The sequence below is a fragment of the Schizosaccharomyces octosporus genome (assembly GCF_000150505.1).
Source record: "Schizosaccharomyces octosporus yFS286 unplaced genomic scaffold supercont6.2, whole genome shotgun sequence".
Taxonomy (NCBI): Eukaryota; Fungi; Ascomycota; class Schizosaccharomycetes; order Schizosaccharomycetales; family Schizosaccharomycetaceae; genus Schizosaccharomyces; species Schizosaccharomyces octosporus.
In genome coordinates, this window is record NW_013185620.1 from 2,876,713 (window position 1) to 2,886,388 (window position 9,676).

General features: G+C 36.6%; 7 protein-coding genes across 7 annotated transcripts; 4 read left to right on the forward strand and 3 right to left on the reverse strand.

Moving 5' to 3' along the window:
* Nucleotides 1-255: 255 nt before the first annotated feature.
* SOCG_00721 (deoxyuridine 5'-triphosphate nucleotidohydrolase) lies at nt 256-1,240 on the forward strand. Its single transcript, XM_013163141.1, has one exon. The coding sequence runs from the start codon at nt 557-559 to the stop codon at nt 977-979; it is 423 nt and encodes a 140-aa protein (XP_013018595.1). The 5' UTR covers nt 256-556; the 3' UTR covers nt 980-1,240.
* On the reverse strand, nt 1,052-3,114 carry SOCG_00722 (RNA 5'-triphosphatase). The gene is made up of 2 exons (XM_013163142.1): nt 2,282-3,114; nt 1,052-2,201 (listed from the first exon to the last, which is right to left on the reverse strand). Exons 1-2 carry the CDS (start codon nt 2,585-2,587, stop codon nt 1,524-1,526), a joined length of 984 nt encoding a protein of 327 aa, XP_013018596.1. The 5' UTR covers nt 2,588-3,114; the 3' UTR covers nt 1,052-1,523.
* Nucleotides 3,115-3,267: 153 nt separating this feature from the next.
* On the forward strand, nt 3,268-4,462 carry SOCG_00723 (vacuolar sorting protein Did4). Its single transcript, XM_013163143.1, has 3 exons — nt 3,268-3,714; nt 3,798-3,848; nt 3,922-4,462. Exons 1-3 carry the CDS (start codon nt 3,433-3,435, stop codon nt 4,219-4,221), a joined length of 633 nt encoding a protein of 210 aa, XP_013018597.1. The 5' UTR covers nt 3,268-3,432; the 3' UTR covers nt 4,222-4,462.
* On the reverse strand, nt 4,292-5,595 carry SOCG_00724 (ribosomal protein subunit L40). The gene has a single exon (XM_013163144.1). The coding sequence runs from the start codon at nt 5,337-5,339 to the stop codon at nt 4,494-4,496; it is 846 nt and encodes a 281-aa protein (XP_013018598.1). The 5' UTR covers nt 5,340-5,595; the 3' UTR covers nt 4,292-4,493.
* Nucleotides 5,596-6,110: 515 nt separating this feature from the next.
* Nucleotides 6,111-7,276, forward strand: SOCG_00725 (SBDS family ribosome maturation protein Sdo1). Its single transcript, XM_013163145.1, has 2 exons — nt 6,111-6,269; nt 6,400-7,276. Exons 1-2 carry the CDS (start codon nt 6,139-6,141, stop codon nt 7,007-7,009), a joined length of 741 nt encoding a protein of 246 aa, XP_013018599.1. The 5' UTR covers nt 6,111-6,138; the 3' UTR covers nt 7,010-7,276.
* A 223-nt stretch (nt 7,277-7,499) lies between these two features.
* SOCG_00726 (brix domain-containing protein Rpf1) lies at nt 7,500-8,808 on the forward strand. Its single transcript, XM_013163146.1, has one exon. The coding sequence runs from the start codon at nt 7,668-7,670 to the stop codon at nt 8,586-8,588; it is 921 nt and encodes a 306-aa protein (XP_013018600.1). The 5' UTR covers nt 7,500-7,667; the 3' UTR covers nt 8,589-8,808.
* Nucleotides 8,755-9,491, reverse strand: SOCG_00727 (ribosomal protein subunit L28). Its single transcript, XM_013163147.1, has one exon. The coding sequence runs from the start codon at nt 9,325-9,327 to the stop codon at nt 8,950-8,952; it is 378 nt and encodes a 125-aa protein (XP_013018601.1). The 5' UTR covers nt 9,328-9,491; the 3' UTR covers nt 8,755-8,949.
* Nucleotides 9,492-9,676: the final 185 nt, after the last annotated feature.

Genomic DNA, 9,676 nt, shown 5'->3' on the forward strand with positions numbered 1-9,676 from the left:
TTGAAATAAGTTTTTAGTGTTTTCTAGCACGGTTGGAAATATATTTACTAAAATTTACGCAAAACCCTCTATACCTATGAAGGTATGCTACTCTTCACTCTTGTTATGATCATTGTTCCTTCACGAAATAATTGGAAAGTTTAATGGCTATGATAAATATTTTGCTACTATTCCAGCATCTTTCCTACTAATTTTTTGTACAGATATTCTTTCTCTATTGATAGTTTTAATTGGTAAATTTCAATGATAATTGCAATTCTTTTCGTGATTAATAAGTGTCTAGATTTCTAGTAGACGAACTCAACGCTAATCCAAGTTTTCAAGTTCGAATATGCTTTTCCATCTACAATACTACGTTTCTAGGTAAACCAAACAACAGAAACCGTGTTAAGAGATTTCACTTTGATTCCCATTAATTCGTTGATGCATGTGTCAACAATCGCGTCGCGTCGTGACTTCATTTTCGCGTCGCGATCTAAATTAAGATATAAATGATGGCTAAGATAGTTGGATCTTGCAAATATTCATCTCCATTAAATAATCAACAGCATTAAGAATGAGTTTCCTTGTTCAAAAACTTTCTGATAAAGCTACGATACCTACCAAAGGTTCTGCTCTGGCCGCTGGCTATGACTTGTATGCATCAGCCGAATGCACAATTCCAGCTAATGGAAAAGCTTTGGTAGACACAGATTTGTCTATTGCCGTCCCACAAGACACTTACGGACGTATTGCTCCACGAAGCGGATTAGCTGCCAAGCACTTTATTGATGTTGGTGCCGGTGTTATCGACGCTGACTATCGTGGACACGTTCGCGTTTTGCTCTTCAACCATGGAAACTCAGATTTCCCAGTCAAAATCGGTGACCGTGTTGCACAAATTATCTTAGAGAGAATTGTAACTCCTCCTGTATTGGAGGTTGAAAACTTGGAGGCTACTGTTCGTGGCTCTGGTGGTTTCGGAAGCACTGGTGCTTAAAAAATTGGGTACTGATATATAATTTTTAGGATTTTTTAGGATTCGTGCATTTTTGTTTAACTTTCTTTGATGATTCCATTCCGTTATGTCTATGTATAATAAAACTGATTCCCTTCTAAGTAATTTACAATTTCAGACCCTAAGTCTCGAGTTTTTTTCTTTTTTTTTTTTGACATGATTGTTGCTGTAATCATTTACTTCAATTTCTATTAAAATTCGATGAGAGTACTATCCATCATTATAATTAAATCACGTTTCTTAATTTATACTCCAGATGCTAAACAGCTGAATACCTTGTACGACTCCATGCAACGCGGGAATAAATTAAGCTCGTCAGGAAAATATCCAGGTATACTGGAAATGAACTAGAGAATTGTATTTCTGCCACGTTTCTCAAAGGTACCGCAGAATTTGACATGTAACAAGAATCAATTTTTGAAGTATTAACCAAAGGAAACAACGAGCATATCATTCGTAAAACAAATCAAAAGGAATGGAACGACTTAAAGTATTATAAAAAGATCTTTTAAGGCTAGATGTAGTTTTATGAGTTCTCACGGCGAAGAATACGAATATTGTCTAAGAACAACTGAACCCTCCTATCCCAAGATGGCTCGGCGCCTTCTTTAGCACGCATAGCTCGTTCACGTAAACCAGCGGTATTATTAAATTCAACTTCTAACTCATGGCGTTTTGTAGATTCATATCTTGGATCATTTTGAATTGTCATAGTAAGATCAATCTTAACATCTTGGTGTTGATAGCCAACACGGTCCTTGATTCTAGTTAACAAAGGGGGAGTATCTTGGGGAGGCATAGAAACGGGAATTTCATCACTAATGGAAATTCGGACATCAAATGCATCATTAGGGCAGTATAAATATAAGTCAGCAATTCGACGTTTCATTACACAAGCCAGGACTCGATTATCTTTCTGGTCTCGAGTTACACGGACTCTATCATGGCCATGATTCTTCGAGTCATAAAACAAGTCCACCTGCTTTACGTGCTTATAGACAATTGGAACACGACCCGGTCTTTGTGATTCTCTAAATGCATTGTTCAAAAATTCATTAAAGTGTTTGTGCTCTGAAGCTGGCATATCACTTTGAAACCGAGTACGAAGATTGAATTCAGGATTTAATACGGTTTCACTTAAGACCGGAAACTCAAACCGATTTTGTGAGTCAAGGTCTACTAATGTACCAAGTTTTGCCTCAATCTAAATTTAAAGGATTAGAGAACAATTCAGCTGCATCCAAAGCATACGGCATCTGAGAAACCATTTCAGACTTTACTTACCTCAATGTTTTCTACGGGTTCATTAGTCAAGTAATGAAGTAAAAAGTTTGAAACTGTTCGTGTCGTGTCATGTAGAACAGATTTATTTAGGATATTTAATTCTGGTTTGGCAACCGCAACGGTTTTTGGCTTTTTCTTGTCACTCTCTGTTGCCTCGGGTTCGTTCTCTTTTGCCCGCTTTTTATCAACATCTGCTATGTAATCTTTGTCGTGTATTAGCCCTTTTAAATCCATTTCGTTAGTACGGGTCTGAGCTTCGCTTTTGGTGAAGTCTTGAATGTCTGTCTGGTTTGGTTTTCCAACCATTTTGAAATTTTGGACTTCAAGCAAAATTTTATAATTCTTTTGTATTGCAAACAACTCTCACGAGGAATATGATTAAATTCTAACAAAGATGATGGCAACTGAGTCACTATAACTGTCTCCGATTTTTATGATGAAGGTCACTGCACAAATATGTTCAGGTAAATCTAGTTCTCTTAATTACTTTAGTCTCTTCACTCGACGAACTTCTTATGACAATAACTCTTAGGTTATGGCGTTTCAATGGTAAAGTACTGGTTCCTGTAGGTAAAAGACTGGCCTTTAAATTGAGAATATGATAGATTAATAAGAATAGGTCCTATTTACTTATTATTTACCTTTACATATCTTATACATGAACCGATCATTCTATGTCTCATTCGTAAACACTTAGTTCCTTAGTCTCATATCCTGCTTAGAATGGCTACAATATGATGCCGTTATATGTGTTTACCTTAATTCTATTTCCTTAAATTTTCTCTCCATTTAGTACTTTAATTACGAAGACTACCAGGTCTTCTATATCTACTAATTTTCCTCTTTAAAAAAGCAGGATTGTAGCAAATTCTAGGACACAAATATGCATTCATTTTAGTTAAATTCACAAGTACAATTAATAAGTGAATATAAATTCGATTATGTCTGAAATAAACAAATATCTTGGAATCTCTTGTTAGTGTTGACTTCCACATTCACAGGTATTATGCAATACATGTACCATTCATTTAAGAGAGCCAGGCTGTCCTTTTTTTTGAATTACTCATCTAATTACTAAAAAAGATCTTTGTCTAAGTAGAACTTTTGAGGTGTCTTCTACATCTAAATAAGCATCCCAGTACGAAACAAACATGGGACTCACATCATGGCTGTTTGGAAGCCAGAAATCACCCCAGGAACAGTTGCGGGCTCATCAAAGATCTCTTGGAAGAGCTGAGCGAGAATTAGATCGTGAAAAGGTCAAATTGGATCAACGAGAGAAATCTTTGGTTCAAGAGATTAAATCAAGTGCAAAAGCAGGAAATACGGGTGCCGCTAGAATCCAAGCTCGAGATATGATGCGTTTAAGGAATAGCAGGAAAAAGATGACGAACGCAAAGACTCAATTACAGGCTATATCTCTTCGTCTTCAGGTAAGCTGCCTATGGAAGGCCTTGCAATTGGTGACGAGGAACTATGAAAATCAAAGAATCATTTATTAACGAAATTTCAATAGACAACGAGAACAAGCGAACAAATGATGCAAAGTATGCGAGGAGCTACTCGGGTAAGTATTCTTTGACGAGTCAAGCAATTGGCTTTCTAATAATCTTGGACAAAGCTAATATAGTCAACTTTAGTTGCTCGGTGGTATGAATAGGAGCATGAACTTACCAGCAATGTCTCGTATTGCTCAGCAATTTGAAAGAGAAAACGACATGATGGAGCAACGCCAAGAAATGATAGACGAAAGTATGGATGACGCCCTGGAAGATGATGATGAAGAAGAGGCTGATGAGCTTGTAAATAAAGTCTTGGATGAAATAGGGGTAGATTTATCTCAAGGTCTCCCAGATGCCTCAACGCAAGTGGGAAGTATGCCAGAGCTTAAGTCTGAAGATAACCTGCAAGCAAGATTGGATGATTTAGCTAAACGATAAATACGATCTTTTACGATGCATAATTCGTTTCCTTTTATGAATATTATATTTTAATCTACTTGACTACTTCTTGTGATCGGTATTTGGGTAATCCTTGTTACTCTGGTAATTAGTATTGAGTAATCAAAAAAATACTGGGCTTCAATTAGTAAAGATAGAGCTGAAATTAAAGAGATAAAAATATTTGTTAGGTAAAGCAATGAAAATATAGTTGGTTGAATAGATTTTTGGGTTATGAAAGAAGGTTGCAAGAATTATTATTAAAGGTGAATTCATGAGCTGGGTTTTTTCTGTGTGACATGGCTGGGGTATTGTTTAACATAAGCTTCAGCTGCATTTTCGGCACGAACCAGGTTTTTAGCAATTTCAAAAATATCTTTCTTATTTTTGTTGTATGCCCAAGCACGCTCCAAGCGACGAGACCAATTGACACGTAGATCACCTACAGCAAAAGGAGGTAAGGGAGCCTCAGTCAAGCTAGGGCTCCATGTGACTTTAGCAACAGTAGACTCCTTTGTGTCCATACTACCTTCGGCACGTTGAGGCTTATCATCCTTTGGGAATGGAAGATGAACGTCTTGGTTGTTAATTCCTTCGTAATTAGGAGCAATTAGTTTTCGACCTTTTGGAGAATTGGATTTAGAAATGGCTTCCACGGGTACAAGAACACGTTTTCCGTCGGTATACTTAGCATTTGCCAGCAACTGAATTTGCGAAACCGGAATTTCGTGGGCAAGATCCACAACGGGGTCCTTGCCATCTTCCGGAGGGCTTCTTAAAAGATACTTGGGTATTTTTACGGATTTCACGTTTACGCCTTCGATGGTAATGCCGTTTGTGTATTTGTTTGTTTCCAATACACGGCCCCATTTTCCTTTGTTAGGCCCGCTATGAACGTGGACGTAGTCACCTTTGAAAACATTCCAGTAAGGTATTCTTAAAGAAGGAGGTACAACCGGTAATTCTAATTGCGCTTCAGTGGGATCTCTATCGTACTCCTTGGTTCTTATATGATCGTAAAGCCGTGTTCGCATGTGAACCGGCAAACTGCGTTTGGATCTCAAAAGACTTTTCCCACCTCCATAATATTTTGGAAACACAGTCCGCAAATCTTTCATTTTGTACCTGTATCTTGTCGAGATGGGGATTCAAAAGTTTTAACAAAATTTACCAATAAAGCAACCGAATTTATTTAAAGAAAGAATTTGACTCCTATGTAACCGAATGTAGACACAAAAAAATTCACTATTTTGAACAAGAAAATGTTAATTCATGTAAAATCCAGGAACATGCAGATTTAATGCTGCATTCCTACCAACTTGCTCCTAGTAGGATATGCGGAATTTAATGATGGCGAACGCAACAAGTGTTGTGGGATTATAGTGAGTAGAAATTGAATACGGAAAAATCCTTCAGTATAAAACTATTTAAATTTATATAACAGTATGTATTGTTATAAGGAAGTTGGAGTATTTTTAGTATAAAGTGGACTTTGTAAACAATACAAGAAAGCTGTAATTGACAGCTACTAAATCAAGCTTTATAGGTATCAATAACTTAAATAATTTTTTTTTACTACTGTATCTGACTCTTTGCTTTGTTTTTTGAACGGTACTTATTATCACAGCCTAATGTGAAACAAGATTTAATATACTGGAACCAGCTTGATTTTAACTTCTGAAGTCTGAGCATAAGTGTACTTCATATCTATAAACTTTTTCTATTTTTAGTTGATGTGTATTATGTTCATTTGATAATTAGTTAAAAAAGTAAAAAATAATGTGAATCCCTTTGTTTACTAAAAAATAAAAAGTCAGACATCGTTAATGTACATTAGTGATCGATCTTGTGCTTCTCTAATTGTTTATGAAGCAACTTCAATATTTTGACTAAAACAAACCACTTTCTCCTAGCAAGATGGGAGCAATTAATCAACCCGTTGGACAGATTCGATTGACAAATGTGTCTGTTGTCAAATACAAAAAGGGAGGAAAGCGTTTTGAAATTGCTTGCTACAAAAACAAAGTAACAGAATGGAGAAACAAAATGTACGAGAAAAGATTGGAGGAAACATGATTCCATTGATGTAGATTAGAATAAGTTGTAGTTATTTCAGTGGAATTAGAACCTCCAATTGCCGTTTTGTGTTTCTACAAATCTTTGCTAACCAACCTGTAGTGAAACTGATCTCGACGAAGTTTTACAAATCCGTAGTGTATTCAGCAATGTTTCTAAAGGTCATGTGGCTAGTAAGAACGATTTAAAAACTGCTTTTGGTACAGATGATGTAGACGCTATCATCTTGGAAATTTTACAAAAGGGTGATTTTCAAGTCGGTGAAAAGGAAAGAAACCACCAGATGTCTTCTACTTTTCGTGACATCGTTTCTCATGTTACCCTCATGTGTGTTGACCCTAATACCCGTCGTCCATATCCTGCTTCAATTATTGAGAAGGCTATTTCAGATTGTGGATTTTCCGTTTCTAGCAAGAGCGCCAAGTCTCAAGCATTGGAAGCAATTCGTAAACTTCAGGAGAAAGGAGAAATTCCAATTGTGCGTGCTCGCATGCGTATCCGCATTGTAATCGATATCAAGCAAGGGAAGCCTTTGCGTGAAAAAATTCGTTCTTTAGCAGATGAGGTTGAAGAAGAAAATATGGATGATGAGTATGAGTGTGTTGCTCTCGTCCTTCCTGGAAATTACAAAACGCTAGACGAGTTTATTCGTAATGAAACAAAGGGCCGTGGTATGGTTCAACTTTTGGATATGAACGAGTCAAGGGCATAAAACTTGTTACTACTTAAAGTATGTTGCTATAGAAAGTTGACTTGCATTGCCTGCTTGCGTTGATCCGCTTGTCGAATGTCAATGTTCTGAGAATGGATTTTGGGATTCTTACATTTCTTAATTTAGAAATTGTTAATTTATTAGATCTTTTGGTTCAAAAAATAAACAGTCTTACATTTTTATTACAATTGTTTAAATTTGTCCTTTTCATCTGTATGCTACTATTCCACGCTTTAGAGAAGAAGGGAAGAAGAAACAAAACCTATGTTCATGATTTTAAGATTCGAAATCAATAAAATAAAAATGCTTCAAAAAATCAGTGAAGTACATAATACCTCAATTTTCTACCAAAAATAGCTATCCCTTTTGCTATACCTCCATTTATCTATTCTTGGCAATTAACGAAATTTTACTCTTTCGTTATGCCAGTTAGGGCGTACATACGGTCTCACTATTGTGCTTGTCTTGACACCAACAAATCCTCTGCTTTTTTCAGTTTCATCTACTTTTGATTTATAGAGCCAAATCCCTGGTCTATCTTAGTTAATATTATATTTTTGATATAAAAAAAATTGCATAGGTGCTTGAGCTCTTAGCACTTCCTTGTGGCTTTCCGAAAGACATTTAGACTGGGTATTGTTATCAAAAAAACAGAAAAATGGGACCAATCAAGAATAAAATTGTTCGTCAGCAATTATATTTGAAAGAACTACAAAGAAGAAAGAAAGAAAAATTGGAAAAGCGAAAGGATAGGGCCAAAGAAGAAGAAAAGGAGCCAGAAAAGAAAGCTGCCCGTCTTGCTGAAAATGTACCAGAAACCATTGAATCCAAGCGAGTTTACGATCAGACGGTTTTGCAAGATGAACCAGATGAAGAGGTACAGGCCGAAATCCAAGACGATGAATTTGCTGCCTATTTTAATGAGGAGAGAAGATTCCCCAAATTATTGGTAACTACAAGCAAACGTGCTTCACGAAAATGCTATGACTTTGCTTCTGAATTATTGGACTGCTTTCCCAATGCAGAATTCCGTAAACGAACTGGAAATATTGAAATCCATGAAATTGCTGAAGCGGCTACTAAACGTGGTTATACTGATTTGATTGTCTTGAATGAAGATCGCAAACAGACTAACGCTCTCACTTTAATTCATTTGCCAAGTGGACCCTCTTTTTACTTTACTCTTTCCAGTATTCAGTCAGCACAGGAGATTTCCAACCATGGTCGTTCGAGTGGTCACATTCCAGAACTTATTATTAACAACTTCAGTACTCGATTGGGTTTAACAGTAGCTCGCGCTTTCCAGTCTTTATTTATCCAGCAACCCCAGATTCAGGGTCGACAAGTTGTAACTATTCACTGCCAACGTGATTTTCTTTTCTTCCGTCGTCACCGTTACGATTTCCGAGAAAGATCTAATCGACCAGATGGCATTGGTACAGGTTTGCAGGAATTAGGACCACGTTTTACTATGCGCTTAAGAATGGTTCAAAGAGGAGTTTGGGATAATAAGAAAGGCGAAGTCTTCTTTGAAAGCAATGCCGGAGAAGAATCTGATAGACGTAGATTCTGGCTTTAGGAAAATTGGCGATGTATCTACGAATATGTATTATATTTTCATCTTTTAATTGGTTCGGTTTGCGAAGCAAGGTTTGTTTGGTACAGTGTTAATTAATTAAAAGTCTTCGATTGGAATAGAAGAAGGAACTGGAGTTTACTTTTTACTTTTGGATATCAAAACAGGGTGTATGAGGGGAAAAACTTTTACTTAATAATATTATGGCTTTATTTTAAACACATTTCTATGACGCTTTCCTGTAATTAAATGTTTAGCAAAGAGAAAAGGCCCATGAATTTATTGTACCAATTCACACTCGCTCTAAAGTTGTGCACCTCTGTTGCAAAAATTGTAAAACATGAAACACATGCTAAACCAAAAATTAATTCACAGCTCTTGGAGGAGTTTCTGTGGGTATCCGTGTCTGAATAGGGAATCTCCGACTCTTTGATCCGGTCATAGCGGCATTAAACAAATTTTCGCTGGTTAAGCGAAGCTCTTCGCAGGCTTCTTGCATAGCTTGAAATTGCTTGTCATATAAATTTTTGATTTCTTTTTGCTTCCTACTCTGATGTATGCCCCAGGCTCTATTGATAATTTCATGCTTTTTCCACGATTCCTTGTCCATGTGTAAAGTGGTTTTATAAGGAGTTTCATACAATGTACTTCTCAAAAGCTGCACAGACTCATCACGAACACCGGGGCCGGTTTTCTTACTCGCTTTTGTAGCTTTTGCCAAACGGCATAAAGTCGACTTCATGCTGGATCAGGTTCTTTTAGAGATTTTCTGAACGAATGAATACAATAAACCTGAATAGAAAAGGTCCAAAAAGGAAGCAATGGTTAATAAAAAAAGATCGAGTTAGTGTGACAGGGTTAGACAGGTCTTTGAGTGAGTACAGTGCCTTATAGGGCGGCCCAAGGACCAGAGACAGAGAAAGGACATAACTCGAGACCAAAGCAATAAAAAGAATGAATTATTTATTGAACGAAATCTGCGACTTCTTACTCCCCTTTTATCCAAGAAGCATTTACAATTGCCTTTGAAGTACTTGAAAAGTAAGTCTTTTGATATGCTTGTATACTGGGTAAACTTTTTTTTTTTTTAA

Bases quoted from the DNA above. Each gene is read 5' to 3' on its own strand.
- SOCG_00722 (XM_013163142.1), bottom strand. From the start codon at position 2,587: ATGGTTGGAAAACCAAACCAGACAGACATTCAAGACTTCACCAAAAGC. The intron at 2,202-2,281 runs GTAAGTAAAGTC...CTTTAAATTTAG, and splicing joins AACCCGTAGAAAACATTGAG to ATTGAGGCAAAACTTGGTAC.
- SOCG_00724 (XM_013163144.1), bottom strand. From the start codon at position 5,339: ATGAAAGATTTGCGGACTGTGTTTCCAAAATATTATGGAGGTGGGAAA.
- SOCG_00721 (XM_013163141.1), top strand. From the start codon at position 557: ATGAGTTTCCTTGTTCAAAAACTTTCTGATAAAGCTACGATACCTACC.
- SOCG_00723 (XM_013163143.1), top strand. From the start codon at position 3,433: ATGGGACTCACATCATGGCTGTTTGGAAGCCAGAAATCACCCCAGGAA. The intron at 3,715-3,797 runs GTAAGCTGCCTA...AAATTTCAATAG, and splicing joins CTATATCTCTTCGTCTTCAG to ACAACGAGAACAAGCGAACA. The intron at 3,849-3,921 runs GTAAGTATTCTT...AGTCAACTTTAG, and splicing joins GTATGCGAGGAGCTACTCGG to TTGCTCGGTGGTATGAATAG.
- SOCG_00725 (XM_013163145.1), top strand. From the start codon at position 6,139: ATGGGAGCAATTAATCAACCCGTTGGACAGATTCGATTGACAAATGTG. The intron at 6,270-6,399 runs GTACGAGAAAAG...ACCAACCTGTAG, and splicing joins ACAGAATGGAGAAACAAAAT to TGAAACTGATCTCGACGAAG.
- SOCG_00727 (XM_013163147.1), bottom strand. From the start codon at position 9,327: ATGAAGTCGACTTTATGCCGTTTGGCAAAAGCTACAAAAGCGAGTAAG.
- SOCG_00726 (XM_013163146.1), top strand. From the start codon at position 7,668: ATGGGACCAATCAAGAATAAAATTGTTCGTCAGCAATTATATTTGAAA.